This window comes from Oryza sativa, chromosome 7, assembly GCF_034140825.1.
Source record: "Oryza sativa Japonica Group chromosome 7, ASM3414082v1".
NCBI classification, from domain to species: Eukaryota; Viridiplantae; Streptophyta; class Magnoliopsida; order Poales; family Poaceae; genus Oryza; species Oryza sativa.
Genome location: NC_089041.1, coordinates 3289589 through 3310299, shown reverse-complemented (window position 1 = coordinate 3310299; position 20711 = coordinate 3289589). Strand labels below are relative to the sequence as shown.

Below are 20711 nucleotides of genomic sequence, written 5' to 3'. Positions count from 1 at the left end.
GAGAAGTAAAAGTCATGAGGTGCTACAAGTAGGAGGAGCGACAATAGCTGTTAGTTTACTCTGTATCGTTCTTGAACAGGAATAGTCATTGGTTCAATGAGTGGTATGCTTGGTAGTTTACTTTGGTTTGTGAGTGGGAATAGCTTAGGGTTGACTAATTTGTATGGCTCTTTTAGTTGCTTGCGTGCCACGAGGGCTAGGTATGAGGAGAATAGTATAACGGAGTTCTGAGTGAGTGCCTGCCATGAGTAGAGGAATAGGTATTAGTAGCGTTGCTAGGTTCTCAGAAGTTTGTATGATGTCATACATCAAAATAGTTCTTACCTACTATGGCTTCTAGCAACTTTAATTGCAATATGACATATCTGCAAGCTTGTTGTCAGAAGAGTTAACGAGCTGCGTATTATTCTTTTTTGTACTCAACTTATTTGTTCCTATTTTCCGAACCATTTTAGGCTCCCTTGTGTTACATTATTCATGTGGGTTTCACTGCTTTGGTTGTTGGTAGAAGCTCATCTTAAAGTTTTTGCTGTTCACTCAATTTCTACAGCCCTTGATATTTGACAACTGACTTTATTTCATCTGAATGTCATGTTTTCATGTTATGTTGCATCTGCATGTTAGTGTTGTCTTGTAATGATGTTCCTATCCCTAGATCGATTTAGTACAAATTGATATTACCCAGCTTTATACTGCAATTCCATTATTATTAGTTTTTGAAAGTTCAGGTTTCTACAGTTTATTGTCTTTTTTATTATCACAGGGGAAAATGGACAAAATCACAAAACCACATAGGAACATTGTCACCTTTCTTCCAAATGAACTATCTCCAATGAATCTGATAATATGAGAATGATATGACACAGAAATTGTAAATATAAAAACATACCTTTGAAAAGAACGATGAGCTGGATCACAGAGCCACTCTCAGACCATCAAGTTTGTTAAATTATCTCCAATGAATCTGATAATATGAGAATGATATGACACAAAAATTGTAAATATAAGAACATAACTTTGAAAAGAACGATGAGCTGGATCACAGAGCCACTCTCAGACCATCAAGTTTATTGAATTATGCCTTGGACAGTAGCTTTGTATAGATTAACAGCATTTGCACATATATAAGACTTTTGAACCATATGACCCTCGCAAATATTCTCTCTGTGTTTTTTTCAATGTTGAAAGTAATGCTATTGGCATACATGGTTCTCTTCATTTCTAGCATCAGGTTTCTAAAATACATTCAAACTTTTAACATCTAACTAAACATTGAATCCTTAAACTAGAACTTTTTCATCAAACATAAAAGAGTGAAATATATACCCGGTCCTTAAACTTGTGGGGTAGTGTCACTTAGGTCCGTGAACTTGAAAATTACACGTTTAGGTCCATTAACTTGGTTTAATGTGCCACCCCCGGTCTAATCGTCCTTTGACCACGTTTAACCGCCGGCAACACTTTCGTGCTTAGCCCCCTCCACATATATCTTCGCACATAACTTACCCTGACTAGTGCATTTCAACCAAATCCCCCAAAATATCCCTAAATCGGCTAGGGTTTCGACGGTAAGGTTAGCGGAAGGAGGCGAGAGGTAGCGGTTGTGGCGGCCTTGGCGGTGAGATTAGCGGCAGGAGGCAGTGCGGTGCAGCGGGGTTAGCGGTGACAGTGCGGCCGGATTAGCGGCGGGAGGCAGCACAATAGCAATTGCTAATCGAGACCACATTTTCTATACATGCAAGGAGAAGAATGAGAGGGAATAACGATTTGAGGATTTTTTTTGGGGGATTCTGGTGTCACTATATAGCTACAAGGAGATATATGTGACGTGTTGTGATGTGGAAGGGGCTGAGAGCAAAAGTGTTGCCTATGTGGTATGCCACGTTGGCGGTCAAACGCAGTCAAAGGACGTTTGAACTGGAGTGGTACATTAAACTAAGTTCACGGACCTAAACGTATAATTTTCAAGTTCACGGACCTAAGTGACATCACCACACAAGTTTAGGGACAAGTAATGTATTTCACTCAACATAAAATCTGCATAAAAGTTAGCTAAGCTGGTTATCTTAATTCATAACCAAACACATCCTTATTCTGCTGTGCTTATTTAGTCACATGTATTTTACATAGCAGTTCGCCGGGTCAGCCGAAGGAGGCCAACCAAATTTCATTAAGGGGAGTATATACACATTTACAGGTTTAGAAGAACTGATCGAAAGTGATCAATTCCAAGGGTTGCGACCAAGATCGCATCCTGGGGGGAACTACTTCTAACTGTCGAGGCAGCAAAGCACTGAAAAGATTATGCTATATCTCGCTTATCGCTAAACACTCCTGCTTCCCTCCAGATTGTGATCTCTTCACGATTTTACATAACAGTAGTGTTATTGTGTATTATTGTCGTCAGTTAGCGTAATTATTCAATGCAGAGGAGTTTAGTTTATGATGGATAGAATTAGTTAGATGCTCTTGCATGTAGTTCTGCATATTATTATTAGAGCGAGTTTAATAAAGCGGACGACTGCGGGCGGTAAAAAAGACCACATCAGCGATAGAGATAACTAGAAGATGGTGTCTGTATAGCTGCTGGCTATATGCACAAGCACCAATGAATTGATTATTATTTTTTTACGCCTTATCCTACTGTTCCCGCGCATTGCCTCACATGCAACCATGGGATAAGTTTTTTTTCCGCTGTTTCCCTTGTCTTGGAGTTCGTGTGTAGTCAGCGACAATTTAGTCGTCCGCTGGCACTCTCTCCTAGTTTTTTCCATCCAGCTCATCACTTTTGCTAGGTTGGATGTGCTATCGCTGGCTTAAACCGTTTATTGTACCCGCTGCTCTTAGCTACAATTCTCTCCTTGGTTGTGGACATAGCTATGGAGCTTTGTGGTTTGAGTGTTCAGGTCATTCAGTGGCTATCAGCCTCATGAAATTTTCAGGTGGACAACAAAAACAGAAAAAAAAAACAAAACCAAAATTAAAAAAAGGGGGGAAAAATCGCAGGAGGAAAAAAAATGGCATATGAGCCACACAAAATAGTAGAGGCCCATAAAGCCCACAGCTTTGTGCAGGCGAAGCGTCCCTGAACTCTGAAGAAATCAAGAAATCCAAAGGCAGCAGCAATGGCGGCGAGGTGCCTCTCTTCTCTCGCCCTCCTCTCCCCCTCCCCCTCCAGCTCCGGGAAGGTGTCGGCCATGGCCTCCCCGCCCGTCCCCTCCTCCGCCGCCCCTCGCCGCCGTCCCGGGACCCGCCTTTCGGTGGCCACCGGCGGGGAGCAACTCGTCACGGCGCAGGAGGCGTCCCAGGGTGAGTGAGTGAGTGAGTTCTTGGGTGCTTGATGTTGCAGTGGTAGCTGTTCGATTGAGTGTTCCTGTTAAAGATTTACTGGCTGATTTCGGGAGTGTTTCAAGAATCAAGATCAGTCTGAACTCTGAACTGTACCCTGGAGCTACATATGAACAAGAGTTAGTAAATCTTGGTGATGTTTAGTGGTAGGGGAATTTGATCACGATGTGCACCAATCTATTTAGCTCAACACTAGTATTACTTTTAGTAGCAAATTCGAAGTTCTAGGGGGGTTGCAGCTTTGCCTATTAGAGTGGAGGAGAGTGGATAATGTAGTGCAGACTGCAGACTATGAAATTGATACTCGCTGATTTGATGGTACAGAGTATAGGCATATGTGCAATTGTGGTTAAGTTGTAGAGGTGCAAATGTTCAATATGCTTGTACCGTGCATACATTTAATTTTACAGTTCTATGTAGCATACATCGATATGAAGAATCACACTGAAATATGTTCTCTAAACATGCAAAATTCATGTTAGTTTTTTTACATCTAAAACCACAAACCAGTAGTGCTTTTTATTGGCTGGTTCTGACAAGGCAAAATATGGAATACTAAAACTGTTTTTGTGTAGATTGTTAAACAGCCATGACCAGACTGAACTGCTCAACAATCCTTACTTTCTTTTTTGTCTTGAGCAAGAGAGTTAAGCCACTATTTCCATCAAGGAAACAAGAATCATCACAATAATTCCAAAGTTAATTAATAGTCATATAAGCACAATGTGCATTTGCTTTGAAATTTTGGGTGCTGAGATGCTGACTACATTTTCCTTTGTATAGCTTTTGTTTGGTTTTTGGTACTCATATTGGCTATAGCTAGAGTAAGTGCCCCTTTTCTCTGAACCAAATCAAACATGCATGATTTCTGGTGCAGAACCTGCTTATGGAGTTGTTAGCATTCACCATGTTGGGATCCTATGTGAAAATCTTGAAAGGTCAATGGCCTTCTACAAAGATCTGCTTGGTGAGTTAGTTATCAGTTGTACATGTTCTTGTGTCATGCTGCTTGTAAAGTAAAACTGACACACAGGAGCAAATGTCCTCACTGCTTGTAAACTAAAACTAATTCTTTATCAATTAGGTCTTAAGGTGAATCCTGCTAGGCCAACCGACAAGCTTCCTTACAGAGGTGCTTGGCTCTGGGTTGGTTCTGAGATGATTCACTTGATGGAGCTGCCAAATCCCGATCCATTGACTGGGCGCCCAGAGCATGGGGGACGTGATCGTCATACCTGTATGGCGATCAAAGATGTGTTGAAGTTAAAAGAAATCTTTGACAAAGCCGGTACTAATGAATTTTTACTTTATTATCTGTTGCTTATACAGTGCACTAGCAACAACTGATAAAGAGTAAATGCCCTGTTTCTCTGCTTGTTGTCTTCATAGCCTTATTAAAAAACCACTGATCTTTACAGTAAAACCTACTAAGACAGCAGGCTATTTTTTTTCTGATGTGGTAAATTGAAAGCCTGCCCTGTTTGGAGAAATTTATAGATGTCCTGAAAACCTCATCCTTTGTTTTTGGTAAATTTTACATACCACCATTGCTAGTCATCCAAAAGGTCTGTTGTCTTGAAAGTAATACTCATTAGACTACTTAAAAGTTCTAGTCAATTAAGATCATAGCATCGTCCATTCACATCCGTATAATGTTTTCAAACATTTTCCCATTTTTATGAAGTGCCGTGACAAATTATTTCATTTCCTTATCTTAGAACCATTACACTTTGTGTCAGCATTACCATTTCACTTGTTGCACCTTTACAATGTTTAATCTGCATTGCAGTACAAACTATTAATTCCATTATCCTCCATTGCCAACAATTTGATGACCGCCTTTAAACTGTTGGAATGCAGGAATCAAATACACACTTAGCAAATCAGGGCGACCAGCAATATTTGCTCGGGACCCGGACGGAAATGCACTGGAGTTCACACAAGTGTAGAAGCTGAACCAAGAATTTTCAACTAGAAGAGATCATAGCCCTACTGTAGTTACCAGTATCCGGTTAAGAAAAAACTGATTGTACATATCATTATATCGGTTAAAAGGGTACCACATGATGATATATTGATAGTGAAGTTGTATGTTGGTATTGGACCCCTTGAAATATTCTCCAGTTTGGTTTGTACTATTATTCATTATTCAAACATATTGTTGTTACTGATAGACGAATACTGTAAGCTCCCACTTTCAGATTAGTACACATATACTCCTCTCGTACTGTTAATATCCACTGTATCCTTCAGATATTAATTACCGAATCACACCATGCAGTTGCCACTTGCCACCTGCCAATTATCATCCCATTTTCAGAATGATTTATCAGATTTTGCCTACGTTTCTCAAGGAAAGAAACAAAAATAACTGTAGTAAAATTGAGACTATTGACACTGCGGCACTATCTTTGTTTCTGCTTCACACTTCACTGTCCAAACTAATGATTCTGCATACGAGCGACACCTTTTTCACCAATCTAGTTAATCCTGTTCTCTGCATCACTTTGATGAAATTTGAAAAGTACATGTTTCCTAACAAAGTCATGCAACAGAAAAATCTCCAGGCATGAAAACAACCAGACAATTTGCTCTACATCTCAATTCTCACCACCAATGTTTATGGTGGTCCTAGTCCTACTGACATGATCTGCCTTCAGAGATTTAGTTATGATACTCTGCTCCCCTTTGCAACTGGGAACCATTGCAGTCAAGCAGACAGATCATTGAACATTTTCCTGATTCACAGGGCTTTGGATCATGCTCTCCTGGACCGTAGTTGAGCTTCATATTGTCGTCGGATGAGCAAAGATTGCTGGTAGAGGTTCAGGTCAATACCGTCGACATTCCTACCTACGCGTGCTTGCAAAACGGCCTGCAGAGATGTAAATAAGTTATCAAAGTATCTTCCATTGTTGCATCAAATAGGCTCTGATGGACTTTCGAAAGGAGAACGGCATACATCGTTATCTGGTTTGATCAGGAGTTCACCGATGAACTGGTAGGTTGAATTTGTGCGGAAGCTGATCTCTCTCAAGTTCTGAGTGTCTACCTTGAGGCTTGCACCGCCGTCTTGAATAACAGCAATTGCAGAGTTCAAATCATACGACTGCAGACTAGAGAAAATACAACAAGATTAGTATAATTCAGGACCTATGAGTGGAAGTTCAGAAAGAAATATATAGGAGGCTTAGAATAGTTGCATCGTACACTTACACTCCAGTTACTCTAAGCGATGCTCCTTGTCTGAAGGACTCTGAGGAAGGCTCTAGTTCTTGCAAGGTAACAGGCACCCCAGGCTGAAGAACAGAAGATGCCATCTAGCACCAGGAAACTGAAACAACAGAAAATGAGGTGGTTATATTAGTCTTAACGGAATGCGCACAAGGTAATAGGAAAAAATTGTCTTACAACAGTGCAATAAAATAACAAGATGTCAAACAGAAAATAATAATAAAAAAAGACTAGAGCATGTGGTATATCTTGTTAACTCCACAAGCATTGCTAAAATCCAGCTTTCGCGTGAAGTTTCTCATGCTGGAGAGTTCAATAAATAAACATAACAGGTTAACTAAATGATATCTCTCTCATTCTGAAATTTCCAAAATCCCATCAACTAAGGTAATGGAAGCATGAAAAATTTGCAAAGAATATAGCACTTATCCATTAGTTATGAGCTATGATTACATCCTGTTGTATTAATCTTTGCACCAGCTGTTTGGTAATGTTGAAAAACATTCTAGAAAAAAATATCCCATTAGACATACATGGAAATCAACATTGCTACAAAATTTAATGGTGACTCCTGAAAGAAACTAATAACACAGGGAAGGGATGATATGAACAAGAGGATACCCTAATGGTCAATAACAAATTAATGATTTTCCTAAAGACTTAATGAATGATTTACAGAGTAGGAAAGTATGTGAAAATTTACAAAATGGTAACGTAAAGCAGTTATGACTGCATAAAAATACATTGCATACTAGAATCCACACTGATCTAGTGTTGTAGTTTCACTTATTTCCCATTTCCCTTTCTTTTAAAATGTGAAAATGCAACAACTTCATTGTCCATTCTGAGAAATTAAGATCAGAAAGAGATTTAAACTTGGCCAGAAAGAGTTGCATATATGTACACTATTCACATAACATTCATAAACAGAGTAGGAATACCTATTGACCTGAATAAGTCGGGACAGGATAAACAAGAAAGAGAACACAAAAACCATGAAAACTATACATGAAGAGGACAACATATCATCATTTTGTAATGAAATTCTGACCTAGAGTTACTCCCCATTTTTGATGCTCGATAAGAAATAATAGCAGACTTAATGGTCACAAGCAAGAATAGATCCAATAAACTCTACAACCCTGACAGAAATTGCCTCTGAATTGGCTGTCGGATCAGTTGTATCCACAACAATCCTTGGCACATCCCCAAATTCATAATCTGTGCAACCTTGGTACCCATCCCGAAGCCTTTCCAGCTCGGTCCACGTCTTCGGCTTATGCCACCCATCACCACCATCTTCTGGCACTGCAGCCCCTCGCTTCTCCAGCCTTCGGCGCCATTCCTCTTCATTGCCTGGCTGGCATTCCACAACGATAACAAGGGCACCCGGGAGGCGGGTGAGCGCGTCAAGGTGAGCGCGGCGTGACAGCGGGGAATCCACAACAACGGACAAGCCGAGCTGGACCTGCCTCTCTGCCATCCGCCACAACACGGCATAGGAGAGCTCATTGAGCATGCCGACAGCAAGGCCGTCGACGCGCTCAAGTGGCAGCGTGCAGTCCCGGACATCGTCCTTGTCCAGGAGTGGGCAGCAGAGCGCGGTGGCGATGGCGCGCGCCACCGTGGACTTGCCAGACCCCGGATGACCCTTCATGGCCACTACCACCGCCGGCTTTTTTGCTTCTTCCTCAGCCATCACTGCCCTCTTCTCAAAGCAATAATCCCGAAATTCCCAATTCACAACACCCTCTCTCCGGTTGCTAATAATACACCGGAAAGAAATGGTTTCTTGGCTGGCTACCACCACTACACTAGCCACCAATCCAAGCAACGTTATCCTACTCCCAAATTTAGACGGCAACCCAAGAACACATTAAGCTAAAATCTACACGGCCCAGAAGCATCCAGGGGGGACGGATACCGACAGGACGATGAGCAAAGGGACAAAATGAACCGAAGCAAGATTGCGACAGGCTTAGATAAGCTCGTGAGGGTGTGGGATCTGGCATAATCCGAGAGACAAAATTCGCACCAAGAATAAACAAATCCCGGCAGCCATTGACAGCGACATGAAATCCAATGTTCCAACAGTGTTCCATTTGGGGAGATTAATCCATCCATCCATCCATCCCCGGTCTAAAATATCGCAACTCGCAAGAAGTCGACAATTCAGTGAGGGATAGAAATCAACCAATCGATTAATCAGTCCAAGATTGTTCCGAGCGAGGGGCGGGGAGGAGGGAGGGATATACGATGAGAGATGGATCAATACCTGCTCCGGCGAGATGCTCGCCGTCCGGCCGGAGAGGAGGAGCGATTCGGCGGCGGCGCGGCGGAGGAGGCCGGGTCGGAAGCGGATGCACGGCGACGTGGGTGCAAATGGGTTGAGATGGCTTGTACGGCCCAAGTGCAAAGCAGCCCAGTTTGGCCCAATAGAAAATAAAAGAAAAGAAAGAAAAAAGTACACGGTAGGTCCCTCAACTTGTCATCGAGTTACAAAATCGTCCCCCAACCGCAAATCCGGATACAACGCATCCCCCAATTAACAAAACCAGTGCAAACTAAATCTCTCGGCGGTTTTAACTCCGATTTTATCCGATGTGGCAGCTGACTGAGTGTGGGACCCACGTGGGCCCCACACGTCAGGGTGACCACGTCATCATCATCTCTCTCCTGTGTTCTCTCCCTTCGTCCTCCCTCTCTCTTTCCTAGTTTTCTCATACAGGCCGACCATGGGGCGAGGTGGGAAAGGGCCGCTGGCGACGGGCGGTGTGGTGGTGCGGTGACACCGAAGAAGGGGGTGACGCGTCGGCGGCGGGCGAGATGTTAAGACCGCTCACGGCGAGATGACGTGAGCAACGGGAAGGGCTCTGCGAGGTTCATCGGCGCTGAGGGATGACGACGACTTGGGGGCGTCGCGGCGCCACGCCTGCTGGAGGCCGCCTCAGCGTGCGCGAGCAGGAGGAGCGCTGGAACAAGGCGGCGCGCCGAGAGCGGTCTTGCCTGCCGCCTTTCCGCAGCCGCACTCGCCTGCTCCTCTGTTTCGCCCGTGTCCGGAGCCGTTGCTCGCCCGCCGTCGCCGCTTCGCAGCCACGCTCGCCCGCTGACGCTGCCGCTCCACCTTCTCCGGCCGCGCCCTGCCGCCCGCTGCAGCTCCGCCGAGAGACGTGCGGCGACGGGCAGGGAGAGGAGTGGAAGAGCGAGCCCATATGAGCCCCAGTGGAAGAGCGACCCATGCAGAAGACCTCGCCGTTGTCGTCGAAGTCGAGCCCCAATGAGCTGCCGCTCCGGCCGTCCTCCCCCGTCCCGGCGCCATCCCTCCCGCCCCTCCAGCTCCTGGCGATGGTGGCGCTTGGTCCTGGCAAGCCGCCGCCGTCGCGCCTGTCGCTGCCTCCTGCCGCTCAAGCTCCCGGTGGCGGCGCTGCTTGCACGGCTCTGGCAGCGGCTGCTCCGACCACGCGCGGTCCTCAGCCGGCCGCGCCGCCGCCACGTTCGAGCCCGTCCTTGGCGGGAAGCGGGACGCAAGGATAGGGGCAGCGGCCGACGGGGAGAGAGGCGACGCGCTTCGTCTACAGGTTGGCACCGTCTGATGCCGTCTTCCTCTCCGGTTGCGCCGCCCGACGCCGTCCTCCTCTCCCATTGCCCAGATCCTGTTCGTCAGCCGGTGCCTCCAATGAGGGCCACCACCGCCGGGTTGGGAGCGGCGGAGGATGCAGCACCCAGGGGGACGCGTGGGCGAGCACTGGAGTCGCCTCCCGTCGACCAGAGAGGAGAACGAGGCGAAACCGAGGCCATCGTCGGTGGCGCCGCCGCCGTGTCCGTCTCCACCTCTGCTCCTCTCCCCGCCTGTCGTCAGCTGCGCTCCTCAGTCTTCCCGCGCCGTCGGTTGCCAAGAAGAGAGAGGAAGAGAGGTAGAGAGAGGAAATGAAGTAGTCATTGATATGTGGGACCCATGTGGGTCGCACGCTGACTCAGCTGCCACGTAGAACAAAACCGGGGTCAAAACTACCTAAGGACTTAGAGACCCGGTTTTGTAAGTTAAGGGATGCTATATATCTGGTTTTGGGTTGAGGAATGATTTTGTAATTCGGTGACAAGATGAGGGACCTCATGTGTACTTTTTCCAAAAGAAAAGGGTATATATGCAACGAGGCAGATAAGAAATAGAGAGGCAATCAATTGAAGATATACTGTATGCAATGAAATCAATTCTGCTCTATATATGTATATATATGGATGGATTAGATGATCAATACTACTCGTTAATTTTTATATTTATTTATTTTTTCAAAAGACAGTATCGACGGGACGCTCATATAGATATACGTACATTCATACCTATAAACTCACACACACCATATCTCTAAAGACTGAACCGACGGATCTTAATACATCGCCTAACTACTTAAAAGAACAATTAACTGTAAATACAAGCACCCTTTACAAGCACCCGTATGTACATGTTTTTATCTCGAAGAACCTAACCAGTTGAGCTACGCTCAATTCACGATTTTTATGTATTATGTATTTTCCAAATTTTCTCAAGTATATGAGATCATAATTGTTGCGGGTTCAACATTTATTTAGCTAGGTTTCCACCAAGGTATAACACAACTACTTAAATCAGATTATTCATTTTGGGAAGTTACGATTCACATGAAACAAATCCATTCTTTGTTTGTGCTAAAAAAATAATTTTAGGGATAGTACCCATCTGTTTTTAAATAAACTGACAACGGACACTATTCATACTTTGACCACTCATTTTCTTTTGCAAAATACTTTTAACAATAAAATATGTCAGGCTACTAAAGTGTGGCATAAAAAATATATGTATGTTTGTATGTATGACGACCATTTGAGTATTTTCATGTCCATGTCACCATGTGGTCCTTATGACTACTCAAATAAGCCAGTATACTCATTGAGATAGCATTCTTAAATATATGGAACCCTTCAAGCAAAAATATGTACTACTATATATATATGACACCCTATGCCTGCTGTCAAACCTCAAATCTAAGTACCTAATATATATAAAAAATATTAATGTTGATCGCCAAAAATGTTATCAGTATGCTAAAAAAAAGGTGCTCTTACAATTAATAAGTTAATTAATAAGTTAATAGTTTCATTACTGTATGATTATAGTAGTAGAAAATAGTAATCACACACATGCGCCTGCTTTAGACCACAATATCATAAAGACATAATAAAACCTAAGTGATAATTAAGTAAAGAAATAATTAATCAATGGGGACATGCATGCATGGAGTATAGAACTCGGCTCCCACATCCCAAGATAAAAGCAACTTATAACGTACTAAATTTATCTTAAAATATAACAACTTCTTAACCTACATTGTATTAATTATCTTGTCAACCAACCATACATATATAACATTCAACCATTTAATTTCTTCAACTACTCCTTCTCAATCAATTACAATATTTCTTTTCATTTAATTTTACATACATTCACTTTAATTAGTTGCGATGGATACCGGCTGTCATGTCATGCAAAACTATCATTTGCTCCTTCCAATAAAATGACATGTAATCTTTTTATGCGTTTGAATTTTTTTTTTTTGCATACTTTGTTAGTATTAATCCATGCATATATTCAACCTAGAAGTTCTTATATTTTAGAACTGGTGTAACAGGTATTAGTCGCACACGGGTTGTGGGTGTGACAAGAAAGTACCCCTTCGTTCCAACAAAATAAATAGGAGAATTGCGTTAATGCTCCAACTTTCAATCTCAAATGCAATTTTGCCCTCACTTTTTTGGGTTTGTGAATTTACCCCTGGTTTTTTCCAATGAAGCCACCGTTTGCCCCTACTATGGATGAGAGTAAAGTGGGTCCCATAATACTGAGTTAAAAGAATAGAAATGAAAAGGAAGAAAAATGATTTAGGAATCTTGAGATTACATTTGTACCCCCCCCAATACCTGACTTGTGCTGGTTGTGTCGAAGTTCAGTCAATATTATACCAAAAATTTGTTACAATTTGTATTTGTCATACTTTTTCATATTCAGCTCAGATTTGAATTGTTTCACAAAATCCCAGTTTAAAACAACTTGCAAGTTTCATCATGTTTAGCTCATATTTGAATTGTTTCACAAAATCTCAGTTCAAAACAAGTTGCATGTTTCCGATACAAATTTGGAATAAAAACACAAGTTTTTTTTAAAAAAGTAGGGGCAAATATGTAATAGCAAGTAAGGGTACATATGTCTTTTCGTGCTCAACTTAACATCGTTATACTCACCATCCAAATCAGGGGCAAAACTCAACTTCGTTTCAAAAAAGTAGAGGCAAAAACGTAAACCCTAAAAAATAAGGGCGAAACCACAATTAGACTTGAAAAGTAGGGGTAAGAACGCAATAGCCCCAAAATAAATTAGATCCTATCTACAAATCTAAATAAACATAAGTTTAGATTTATAGTTAGAATTTGATTCTTTTAGGCCCTATTTGTTTCAGCTTATGATTATTATAATCTAGATTATTAAACCAGATTGCTATGAGCTGGATTATAATAAGCTGATATAAAATAAGCCGTGAGTTGTTTGTTTGTCTGGATTATTGGAGGCATGGATTATTGGGTTTGAAAGGCTAAAGTCTATTATGCCCTTAGCTATCTGTTTGGTTAATGGCATAGGTGGGTAATTTTTCTCAAGTATGTAGGGGTGATGGGTCTTTAGCCACTCAATAATCGAAAAAAGCTCCTTTAGAGCAGCTTATTAGATTATAATAATCTTTTTTTTTTGCGGGGGAAAACTGAAATAACTTACTCGGCTAAAGCCTCATCATGAACAGTTTGGGATATAAGATTACAGCTTTCATCAGGCCAAAAAACTGAACAAGAATTTGTTCGGCCTCTATTTGCCAGGAAATGGCTAACATTATTCTGACTACGCTGGATCTTGCTGACCCTGATGTCTCTGCCACCCATCATCAATTCACGAATATCCCTAACCAAGTAAGCAAGTTGGGACATTTCCTTCTTTACCGACTGGATCATGTTGACAGCGATCAGGCAGTCCGATTCTAAAATGATCGGAAGCAGGGTCCATTGCAGGGCCAGGTTGATGCCTTCTTTGCAGGCCAGGAGTTCAGACTCGAGAGGGCTACTGCATCTTTCCAGAAAACCACAAGCAGAGAAGATGACAGTACCTACACTGTCTCTGAGCACCACACCTATGCCTCCCTTACTTGAGTTCGAATCATATGACCCATCAACATTTAGTTTCATCCACCCCATCTGTGGTTTCTCCCAGCGGGCAGGCACCACACGACGCAGATGATTTGCTTCCGATCTCATCCGCGTGGGTTGCTGAACCACATGCTTCCCTCTGACGACATCAGCGTGAGGATGCTGTTTTATTTCGAGCAGAGAACTGCAATAACTTTCCAAGAACCTTTTCGAGACTGCAATAGGGGGCGGTACTTTACCATGGTATAACTCGTTGCGAACAAACCAGATCCGCCACAGCATCATGCACAACATCATTCTTTCCTCAGCTGGTGTATTCTCAATTTGGTCGAAAAACCAGGAGCCTCCTGTAGCATTTCCGGCAACATTCAGGGATAGGCTCCCTGCAGCTTTCATGGCCTCCCAGAGGTGGACTGCGTGGGGACATCGACTTAGAGCGTGACTGACATCCTCCGTTTCATTCCCACAAATGCAGCAGATCTCAGAATGCTCCAGGTTACGTTTCTTCTTATTTTCCTGATTAGCAAGGCAGTTGTTTGCAGCACGCCAACAAAAGACCTTCACCTTCTGGGGCACATTGCACTTCCAAATCAGATCCCATATCTTCTGTGGATTCTGTCCAGAGGAACTGGAACTTTCATCTGCATAATCAAGGGATATTGCCAGTTTATAAGCACTTCTCACCGAAAATTGTCCCAGCCTATCCGGATGCCAGGCTAGGAAATCTTCCTCCAGCCGCACCGATGTCCTAATTTTGAGAATTTCATCAGCATCAATCGGCAAAAAAACCCGGGAAACATTCTGAACGTCCCAAGATCCATCCTGTCCCAACAGATCAGAAACCCATTTCACCCTGCAATTTCTTTTAGTAGTTATTGGTCTACGAGAATGGTCCCTGGGGATCCAAGGATCTCTCCAGATGCGAACAGACCGGCCATTCCCAATCCTCCAGACGATGCCCTTCTTTAAAAGGGCTAAGCCATGCTCAATAGCTCTCCATCCCGGGGAAGCATTCCCCCCAAAAGCCGTGTCCACTAAGGATCCATTTGGATAGTATTTAGCCTTCATAACTCGGGCACACAAACTATCTGGTTTATCAAGCAGACGCCAGGCCTGTCTTGCTAACAACGCTTGGTTAAAGAGACGAAAGTCCCTAAAACCCAAGCCACCATTGTGTTTCGGTTTTGTCAGACAGCTCCAGGCCCGCCAATGAGTTTTCCTTTTTCCTTTATCTGCTCCCCACCAGAAATTGCGAGCAAGTTTGTTCAGATCCTCGCATACCGACTCTGGTAGTCTAAAGATACTCATCACATAAACCGGAATAGCTTGGATCACAGCTTTCAACATGATTTCTTTGCCTCCACTGGACAGATAGTTTTCTCCCCATAAGATGATTCTTTTCCACATTTTCTCCTGTAAACTCTGAAACTTACCTTTGTTCAGTCTTCCTTCCGGAGTGGGGAACCCCAGATATTTGTCTTCAAAGTTGTGACACACAATCTACAGTAAATTCTTTATTGCGTCCTGTGTTTCAGCAGGGGAAGTATCATCAAACAGAATGGAACATTTGTTCGGATTCACTAGCTGTCCTGTGCCTAAAGCATACTCATTAAGCACCCCTTTGATCAGTCTTGCCTGCTCACAGTCAGCCTTAAAAAACAGCAGAGTATCATCCGCAAAAAGTAGATGAGAGATGCCTGGAGCACCTCGACATATCTTGACCGGCGTAATATCCCCAGCAGCTACTCTTTCTTCCATTAGTCTCGAGAATCCATCAGCCACAAATAAGAAGAGGAAAGGCGAAAGGGGGTCTCCCTGCCTAAGACCCCGCGAGGGAGCAAAAGTATCCAGAAGGGTTCCATTAAATTTGATTGAATATCTCACCGAGGACAAACATGTCATGATCCATTTAATCCACCGGGGAGCGAAACCCAACTTACACATTGTCTGCTCCAAAAACACCCAGTCCACCCTATCATAGGCTTTTGAAAGATCAAGTTTATAGGCGCACGCTGCCTTATTCGCATTTTTATTTCTCTGGATGAAGTGAAAACATTCAAAAGCTAGCAAAGCATTGTCTGTAATCATCCTACCGGGCACAAAGGCACTCTGATTTTGTGAGACCAATTCGTCCAAGATTGGCCTAAGTCTATTAACCAGGCATTTAGAAACAATCTTGTAGATCACATTGCACAGACTTATGGGCCTAAAATCTTTTAGTTCCATAGGCTGATCCACTTTTGGAATAAGCACAATTGCAGTATCATTCACACCCTCTGGCATGATTGATGTTTCGAAGAAAGATTTAACGGCTGAAACCACATCCTTCTTAATGGCATCCCAGTTTCTTTGAAAGAAACGAGCTGGGAAACCATCTGGCCCAGGGGCTTTGATCGGTCCAATTTGAAATAAAGCATCTGCAATTTCCTGCTCAGTGAAATCTTTGCAAAGATCCACATTCATCTCCGGGGAAACCTTTTCCTGGAACAAACGGGATACTCTTGACTGATCAATACAGGGGTCAGCTGTAAACATATCCTTGAAGTAATCTGTCGCTATTTTCTCCATTTCATGAGTCGACTTCACTACGGTACCATCAGGCCCACGCAATTTAGATATTCTATTCTTCTTTGCTCTCCATTTTGCCTTGTTATGGAAAAATCTGGTATTTCTATCACCTTCTTTCAACCAACTTATTCTAGATCTTTGCAGCCAAAGCATCTCTTCTCTATAAAGTAATTCATTCAAGACATCAGAGGATCGCCTGATCTCACTATAGTCAGCATTGTGGCTAACAAGGGTTGCCAAATCCTTCCTGGCCTTTTCTATAGCACGGCTAACGTTCTTAAATTTTACCTTGCTCCACCCCTGAAGTGCTCCCATTACCTTTCCGAGGGCAAAATTAATGTCCCCTAAGGTTCTTTTTTCTCCTGCTTCAGCCCAGGCCAAAGAAATCACCTCAGTGGAGGCCGGCTCACGCTCCCAGCAAATCTCATAGTGGAGACACTTCTTTCGGTTAGACTGTCTACTGTCCGCAGCAAACTTCAGGAGAATTGGACAGTGATCAGAACAGGACGAGGTTAGATGCACAACCTGGGAATTACTATAGATGTCTCTCCAACTATTATCAGCTAGTGCTCTATCTAGACGCACCTTGACATTTGATCTACCTTCTCTTCGGTTATCATAAGTATAGGGGACCCCTGAGAAGCCCAAGTCAACCAGCTCACATATTTGTAACACATCTCGGAAAGCTCTCATCTGAGCCTCACCTCTTTTAGAAACAGAAAAATGTTCAAATTGCCAAAGAGTCTCATTGAAATCTCCAATAATCATCCAAGGGAGGGGGGAGGACTGTTTGAGATCCAGGAGCCGAGACCATAAACGATGTCTATTCTCCACTCTCGGTTCTCCGTACACAAAGGTTACATGACATAGAGGATCTTCCGGAGACAAACGCATATACGCATCAACATATCTTTCATTCACACTCTTAACATCCATAAAGATAGACTCATGCCAAAGAGAGCAAGACCACCACTCAAACCATCACTATTACATCCAACAAAACCTTTTAAACCTAATCTAGAACGAAGTCTGCGGATTCTTTCAATCTTCTGTCTCGTTTCACTGAGGAAAACCACCTGGGAATTTGCCTCTTTCACCAAGGCAATGAGATCACGAACTGTCGTGGCATTCCCAATACCACGACAATTCCATGCCAAGCAATTCATTGCTCCTGACGAGACCCTATCATAGGTCCCGTCAGTTTACCAGCGGCCCCATGGCTGGTTGCCTCCGAATTAGACACCTCCGAACCTCCTTCCGTCTTCCTGGAACGCTTCAGCGCTCTTGTGTCCTTGCCGGCTTCTCTACTATCCGCCGCATCCTTCACCGTTGCACTCTGGTATATTACCAGCGCTTGCTGGACCCGCCCCGGCTTGTTAATTTCTGTCGTGTCTTGCATTCTCTTCCTATTCCCGCCACTCCAATCATCTGACGACCCATCCCCAAAGGAGGCTTGTTGCTGAAGATTTGCAATAGCAGGAATCATCTCTTTTGAGGGTATGGCCTCCCCTGCTGATCCAGCCAGGGCCACAACATTAGACCCACTCTTTAACTTCGGACCTTGACTATCATCATGCTCTTTGTCTATCCCTTCTGTCCCTGCCATATTCATCAGATTGGCTTGCAGAACCAATTGCTCATCTACTGAACTATCCCCCTCCTTCTCCTTGTCATCAAAATTATCATGAGCATCCACTCTGGGTGGAATGGCTTCATCCCATTGTTCCACATCTCTCTGCTTTGAAGACGATGAGCCAGCACTTCCAGCTCCACGGAAGAACAGATTGCGAGCTGCTCCAGTGTTCTGCATTGCTCTGACCTTGTTAACTTTTCGCTCAAACGGTTTTAAGGGTGAGCATCTCAAATCAGCTGAAAAGCGAAAGGGATTCTCCACATTTGCACCTCTCTTATCGCAGTCCTTATCAGCATGCCCCATGAAGCCACATATGAAACAGAAGTGTGGCACTCTTTCATATCGAAGTGCAAAACTTCTTGTTTCCACTCTACCTTGTGCAGAGATTTTGATGGTTAACTTATCCTTTAGTGGTCGCTTGACTGAGAGATCAACACGAATACGGAAGAAGTCATGTTTATTGCGGCCATCGTCCCCAACATCCACCTCCTGTACTCTGCCCAGTTTGCTACCATATATCTCACCCCTTGCTTTTGTCATTAGCACCAGTGGAAGATCATAAATCCGCACCCATACTGGAATCACATCCAGAGTAACCTTTGACGGACAGGTGATGCCATCAAACTCTGCCACCAACAGGGCATCCCCCCTATGAATCCATGGACCACCTTGGATAACAAACCTATAATCCCCCTCAGCACCAAAAGATATGATAAACAAATTATCCCTCAGCGATTTGTAAGTCATGTCTGATCGCAGCCGCCAAGCACGACGCATGTCTTCAAAGAGAGCGGCAAGATTTGGAGACTTCAAGGAATAGAATCTTGCTAATATAGTCCATTGGCCAGCCTTCTGCACTTCCTCTTCCTCTATAACCACTTCGATTGCGTCCTCATCCTCCTCCACAACCTCCCCCTCAATGAAAGCTGCTGGCCCCTGATGAGTCGTACTGTCCACCTCAACAGCAGTACCCGCACCTTCCATCGTGGTTTGGTTTTCATCTGGTGTTGCTACCCCGATTGCTAAAGTACCTTTATTCAGAACCTCCTCCCTTTGATTCGCCATGACGATCTCACCTCCCCCGGCCGGCTTCGGGTGGGCAACCATCGCAGTGATGATCCCTTTATCACCCCCACCGGCAGAGGACGCCATGAGAACGCCAAACAAGCAGGAGAGACGCAGATTGGAATTGCGGCTTTGCAAGATTGTCTTCAGGGAACTTGTACAGGGTGCAGATCCTTGCCCTAGGCTCTCCAATTTATAGCACTGAACGACAGAGTCCTTGACCGAGACAGACTCCAACAGATTAGATTGAACATGGCACTTCTTCCCCTTCCGGATCCTAACATCCCTGAAACGGAGTCTGATAGGGGATATGTATGGATCATAGATGTGAAAAAAACTTACCAACCTTAAGTTATCGTAGCAAAAACTAATTTTCTTGAACTGGCCTCCGAGTCGAGAACCAATCACCTGTCCCAAGGACGTAAGATCCCGAGACGAAAACCCCTCCATGATGTTAAACAAGGCAGGCGAAAACCCTGCAAACGACGTAACCGGATCGGAGAAGAACTCCATCCTAAGCCATCCCACAATGTGGGATATCGCCGGCGTCTCCCGGTCGCCCGGGAATCGCCAAAACCCTAATCCCAATATGTTGATTTCACTAATTGTAGTTAGATTATAATAATCTGGCTTATAGATTATAATAATCTGCTATAATAATCTACTTGTTTGTTTCAGTTTACTTCTAATAAGTTAGATTATAATAATTCTAAGCTGAATCAAACAGGGCCTTAGATGGTCGATCGACGATGTACAGATCAAGTGCACAGGTATTGGTTTAGCTAGTTAGTACTCCTTTCATCCCAAAATATAAGAGATTTTAGCTGGATGTGATACATTCTAATACTACGAATCTGAACAAATAGCATATCTAGATTTGCAACACTGGATTATGTCACATCCACCTATAAAATCCCTAATATTTTGGGTGACAGAAGGAGTATAGCCATGAACCAAGCAGCAGCAGCAAACATGAATCAAGCTAATCTAGAGCTAGATAGTGCGTGTGTGGGGTTCGTGCATGCCTGCAGCTCACTGATCTGTACGTATCGAGCGATATCAATTACTAGCTAGCTGCAGATGCAGCTGCCTTTTGTTTTGTCAGCAGCAATAATTCAATGCATGAGAATCCAAGAGATCTAATATGATTTAGCTTGTGCCCAATTGATTGGTTAACTGTTAATTACGTACGTACAACCGACCAATTAATCAAACTAACTGTTTTGTGGGTACACAAACTGCAAGAACCAGGGGAATTTCTTTCCCAGCCCAAATCCATCAACAACATGAATGTACTAGTTAATTAACGGCATGCGTGGCACCAGGAAGCAAAGAGATTTTTTGGTATTTTACTTGTAGCCTGTACATATATATGTTTTTTTGTTTGGTTTTGACATGGATTTTATTAGTGTGACAAACTGCTTTTATTTTGATATATCTTTAATTCTCTATCTATATATATGTCACAAATGATAATATATTATAATGCTTAAGAAATACTCCCTCCGTTTCTAAATATTTGATGTCGTTGACTTTTTTAAATATGTTTAACCGTTCGTCTTATTAAAAAAATTAAGTAATTATTAATTTTTTCCCATCATTTAATTCATCGTTAAATATACTTATATGTATACATATA

The 20711-nt window shown here is 43.3% G+C and overlaps 3 protein-coding genes and 1 pseudogene across 4 annotated transcripts; 1 reads left to right on the top strand and 3 right to left on the bottom strand.

Annotated features, from left to right (window-relative positions):
* The first annotated feature begins 3081 nt into the window (after nt 1-3081).
* LOC4342451 (uncharacterized) lies at nt 3082-5582 on the top strand. The gene is made up of 4 exons (XM_015791899.3): nt 3082-3309; nt 4226-4315; nt 4433-4636; nt 5209-5582. Exons 1-4 carry the CDS (start codon nt 3126-3128, stop codon nt 5295-5297), a joined length of 567 nt encoding a protein of 188 aa, XP_015647385.1. The 5' UTR covers nt 3082-3125; the 3' UTR covers nt 5298-5582.
* On the bottom strand, nt 5208-8934 carry LOC4342450 (CST complex subunit TEN1). 2 transcript variants are annotated; one of them, XM_015791898.3, is made up of 4 exons: nt 8858-8934; nt 6565-6682; nt 6311-6464; nt 5208-6223 (listed from the first exon to the last, which is right to left on the bottom strand). In XM_015791898.3, exons 2-4 carry the CDS (start codon nt 6666-6668, stop codon nt 6107-6109), a joined length of 375 nt encoding a protein of 124 aa, XP_015647384.1. In that variant the 5' UTR covers nt 6669-6682; nt 8858-8934; the 3' UTR covers nt 5208-6106. The 2 variants fall into 2 exon arrangements, with proteins under 2 accessions (XP_015647384.1, XP_015647382.1); XM_015791896.3 differs by lacking the exon at nt 8858-8934 and adding an exon at nt 7634-7784.
* LOC136351056 (uncharacterized) lies at nt 7459-8281 on the bottom strand. Its single transcript, XM_066312624.1, has one exon. It carries the CDS (start codon nt 8279-8281, stop codon nt 7682-7684), a length of 600 nt encoding a protein of 199 aa, XP_066168721.1. The 3' UTR covers nt 7459-7681.
* A 4446-nt stretch (nt 8935-13380) lies between the features above and the next one.
* Nucleotides 13381-19448, bottom strand: LOC136357286 (uncharacterized; annotated as a pseudogene).
* Between the last annotated feature and the right edge of the window lie 1263 nt (nt 19449-20711).